Raw genomic sequence first — 5,291 nt, 5'->3', positions numbered from 1 at the left:
CTCGTTTACAATGTAAACGAGATACGTGCAAACTTATCTTGTTTACACTGTAAACGAGATAAATCATCCTACGTATTTTCGTAATAATTTTTAAAATTATTTATTTCAATAAATTAAATATTTTTTTAATTTATTTAAATAAAAAATCAAAATTTTGCTACAAAATATGAAAATATCTTCTTTAATGTAATATTCTTTTTGCTTCTTATTCTTCTTTCTTTCTTTCTTTCTTTTTTTTCTCTTACTTCTTCTTTTAAGAGCATTAATTATCATATTATACTTTAATGAACATATGTGTACTGTATTCCAATCTTATTTAGTTAAATGAATGCAAGTTTACATTTAATGGATTGAATTTTTGTCATAAACAAAAATATCATTAAAATTTATTTAAAGTGAGACAGAATTTAAATACAATGATAAAGAATGTAGAAAGTAAATTGCATACTAAAAGATCACATTAACTCTATAAAATAAGATAAGAAAGAACATTACACAAAAAATATTGAACCTTTTTAAAACATTACACATTTAATGAATTGAATGCTTATCTCATATATAAAATAACACATAACAAACAAAAAAATAACATCGAAATATCTTCACTAACACCGAAATTTTCAACTAAATGATGCAGATTCACAAATTTTAAATAAAAAAGAGAATAAGTGAAAAAAATCTGTAGATAATGTAGCGAAATTAAGCAGAATAAATGCAAAAATTCGAAAGAGAATTATTAGTGATATTTACGTATAAGAAGACGACAATGTATCTGATATATGAAACGATACATAAATTTTTAAAAATAACAGCAAAATGTCTTCACTCTAATATTGAAATTTTCAACTATGATATCGATAACGACAATGATGACGATAATAATAATGATAATGATAATGATGGTGACGGTAACGAAGGAGCAGGAGTAAAAAGAAGAAAAAAATAAATCAAATGAGAAAAAAGGAGGAGGAAGAGGTGGTGGTGACAATTGACAGCAACGACAATAACGAAAGAGAAAGATGAGAAAAAAGAATGATGAAAAAAAAAACCAGCAGCAGAGATGTGTAAGTAAGAAGAAGCAACAACGCGTTCGAAGATAAAGAAAATTACGCGCATAGTAAGTGACGCATGATGTGAAAAACGGTTATAACAATTTAGTTGTAGAACTTTTGTGTAAATTTTAAATGCATTTGTTAATTTATTTTTTAGAAATTAAAAATAAATAATAATAATAATAATAATAATAATAATAATAATAATAATAATTTGAGATTAATCAAAATAATTATTCATATACTAAAATTAAAATATAATAAGTTCAACTCTTGAAGTTAACAAGATATTGTTTTGTAGATTATACATGATGAATGACATTTTGAAAAAGAAAATTTATATACTAAATTTTCTCTTATATTTTTATTATCACTTTATCAGCAATGTTTAATAACCAAAAAAAAAAAATGAGTGAAAGTCAATCAGAATTTACTTTATTTAATAAATATTAAATAAAACAAGTTCTATTTTTTTTTTAATTTATTTTTCTAGCACAACCGCTCCATTATATATATATACAGAAGTAATGATGTTTGGTCAGCTACTCACAAGGATTTGCATAATACCAGCTACCACTGCTAAATATTTGTCATATTTTAACGAAGTAAACTACTTCATGTCAGGAAAATGATTTTATTTTATGCTGGAGCACTCTTCTCCCTTACCATATCATATTTAAATCATAATGTAAGATTAAAAGCATATGAGTAAATAAATAGACTTGCTTTCTCTCAAGTTTGCACAATCTTTTTGTACCTTGTTCACGCTGACAGGTGAGTGAGTCACTACAAGTTGATCCATTTTTTAGTCACCCATAGGCCATAGCAGAAGCTAATGTGAAAATATATACCAACATGAAAAAAGACTTAATGGAGCAACCAGCTTTGTATGCAACACAATCAAGAAACTAACCACAGATCTTATTCTTAGGCCCTCAGGAACAAAAGAGAGATGTGCACAATATAGTAAATAGGCTTTGATCTATAATGTTGATCATCAATAAATAAAATATATTTTCAGACTCCTCTTCTGCTAATCTACAAGTGGAAGTGTGGAACAATCTCATGTATACATAATCATCTCACTTTTAACACTAACAATTCTATGAGCAATAAAGAATGCCAAACTAATCATTTTACAGAAACAGAAAGAATCCAAACTTGATGGATCCAAGCACCACCATTTTAGCTTCAAAATCCTAAGGGTATGCAATATTATATTTATATAGGATATGCTAACACTTCCCTCTAAATCCATTGTAGGGCTATGTTGAACATAATGCATTGAGAAGTACATGAGCTAACATGAGGTCCACAAAATATTGATGCCCAATTTGGCCGTCTCGCCACTTCATCTTCGCCGGAGCCCTTCCGTAGTGAACACCATCATTACAACGGTTATCAAAGTGCCATGGAAATGTCATATCAAAGTTGTCGATCACACCAGACACAACGCCGGCTTGCTTTAATTTCTCTAAGAACACACCATTGAAAACCTCCATTTTGTTGGGATTAAATGCTAGTGATCTTGCATATCCACCAGTTGCAACAGTGTTCCTGTAAAAGACTCTAGGCCATGCCAGTCCCCTTTGTTTCACCTTCCTCATAACATCGGCCCAAAAAGATGCTGCATAGTCTGCTCCAACAGAAAATGCTCTTATATTACGCCAGTGTACCCCATCGTGCAAGCCGGAGTTCATGATCACAGTGTCTGGGATTGTGTCTTCTGAGAAGTATTTCAACAGCAAATTTTGAAACCCTTCATCCCTCAGAGAATCCAATCCTAGATAGTTTTGTGTTTCATTCCAATGCCCATTGAAGATGCTTGTAATCCTAATTGTTTGAGAAGGATCTTTTGGGTTCGAGAAGTTCATGTCAAATCGTCTTGGGACAGCATGTATCTCTGGCAAATCCAGAATGAAATTGAGCATATTTCGGATAGTGTCAACATGATTCGAATCGCCCCAAAAGAAAATCCAGCGACCCTTCAAGCAGTTCCAAGCAGACTCAGCTGAATACATCTTGAATGAGCAGTGAGTTGAGTACACCCAACCATTACTCTCCAGAGTTCCCAAGGAGCCATCACACCATGGAGCTTTGCAAGGAAAATCCGGCGCTAAGCATCGATACCTACCATCATTACCTATGAGACATTCATCATTCTTGGCATGCCTTGTCCACCTTCCACACCACACATCCCTGCTAAAATCAGAAGCTTTGCAAGCCTTGAGTTCTGGTAATTGAGCACTGGTTCTGTAGAACCTTATCGCAATGTTGCGAAGACCTCGATCATGAACAAATCTCCAGGGGGTGAATTTGAGTCCTTCAAAGTGTCTATAAAGCAGGATTATGGTGAGGTTGTAAACCCCCTCAAAATCTGGATGAACTTGCAGTGAAACAGAGTAAGAACCATTGCTGAAATCCTTCACTAAAGGCCTAGATTTCCATGACTCCCCTGAAAGATCAGTTTCAAAGTAATCACCACCAACACAGTGAGGCTTCCCTAACTCATCCAATGCTTGAAATCCAAACTCATGAACATCACCAGCTGATAGCTCTATCATTCTTTCACCACCATCCAAACCAGGAATCACAATCTCTACAGTCTTGGAATCCTTACAAGGTTCACCTCCATGAGCAGACCAATGAGCTAGAAGGTTTGAAGTCAAATTGGGCTCAAGTTCACTTGAAATCCAACTTACAGTAACAGGATCTTGATCTTGGGACCCTAAATGAGCTTTTCTATCCAAACTAGTGGGAACATAATGAGAAGGTAAAATATTTGGATTGGAATGAGTAAAGTTAGGAGAATGAACCCTTACAACAGAAAGATGATAATCTTGGCGAAGCCTCCAAGTATGAATGAGATTCTTGACGGTGCATCCATCAATGCTCCAAACAAGAACCATTCCAAACAAAACCAAAGCTGTGAGCAACCCAACACGCCAATGGTGTATTGGAATGGACCACACTCCCCATTGATTCACCACCACCTTCTCAGGCATCACAAGCTTCCAAAAAGCGTCTAACTTCAAAGATGCCCAGAACCAAATCCAGCACCAGACACAAGAAAAGTTGTTATTTTTGACAACAACACTCCAAGAAAGTATCTTAAAAGCACAAATGTCCACTTTCTCGAGGGGAAAGAGAAATCACAATACTTTAATGGAAGAAAGAGAAAAACAAGTGGCTCAGAAGGTGAGGTTCAAAGTACCATCAATGATGTCTGAAGGTTGAAGAAGCAACGGCATCACGAAGCTACAATGTTGAGTATTAATGAAAACGGGTGCTGTAATAAGTAATAACCTCACCAGATTTAAGAAATTTCCATTCATTTCAAGTCCATAAATCAAGTTATAAACTTCCATAGTATTTTTAGTAAACTTTTATTTATTTTTATTTGTTTTTTGTGAGCATTTATATTTTCTCTTCACCTGTGCATTTTTTTTTATGCCTTTCACTAGTTTCCAAATTCCAACAAGTAAAACAAATAAACTTTTTTTTTTTTGGATCTTGAATTACTGTCGTCAATGAAAGTCAAGTTGGAGTCAACATATTATGCAACATCTTAATTGCATTATCTTAAGGAATTGCTGCTGTCTTAATTTTTTTCATACTCAATTTCTCCCACTTGCCCCTTATTTATTAACATTCACTTCTGTATATGTTACACGTTACCGGATAATGAGATGCATGTTAATAATTTGGTAAATTTTATGGTATTTATAATTTGTTGTCTAATTTTTGCTTAAATTTGAATATTTAATAATTATTTGTTTTTTATATTTTTAAAATTAAATATTAATTTTTAATTTTTTATGATAAGTTAGACAAATATTTTTAAGTACTATAACAATTACATGATAATTTTACTCTAGTGTTTTGTGTGCTTGTTCATCTTTAATGTAATTATTTAACACTTTTCATATTCCTTGATAAAATGTAGTATTTTCACTTTAATGATTGATTAGGCATTCATTTATTCCTGTGGAGTGTGGAGTAAATTTTTTTATACTTCATAGAGAGATTTTACCTATTTATTTTAATTAAAAAAAATAGGGAAACCAGGGAATCCTACGACGGTAGGCCAAAAAGGCAAAAACTAAAATCGAAGTTAATGTTCGTGTTAGAAAATGCTTATAAAAATGATTAGTCAGTAAATAAATGTTATAGAAGTAACTAACAATATAAAATTCGTATTTCAAAAAATTTTTACATTTTAATTTAATTAATATATTG

General features: G+C 32.1%; 1 protein-coding gene across 1 annotated transcript; it reads right to left on the bottom strand.

Moving 5' to 3' along the window:
• Positions 1-1,957: 1,957 nt before the first annotated feature.
• LOC112705467 (uncharacterized) lies at positions 1,958-4,661 on the bottom strand. The gene has a single exon (XM_025756295.3). The coding sequence runs from the start codon at positions 4,055-4,057 to the stop codon at positions 2,318-2,320; it is 1,740 nt and encodes a 579-aa protein (XP_025612080.1). The 5' UTR covers positions 4,058-4,661; the 3' UTR covers positions 1,958-2,317.
• Positions 4,662-5,291: the final 630 nt, after the last annotated feature.

Source organism: Arachis hypogaea, chromosome 1 (genome assembly GCF_003086295.3).
Source record: "Arachis hypogaea cultivar Tifrunner chromosome 1, arahy.Tifrunner.gnm2.J5K5, whole genome shotgun sequence".
Classification (NCBI taxonomy): Eukaryota; Viridiplantae; Streptophyta; class Magnoliopsida; order Fabales; family Fabaceae; genus Arachis; species Arachis hypogaea.
Note: the sequence above shows the minus strand (reverse complement) of the source record. Positions and strands in the feature narration are given on the sequence as shown.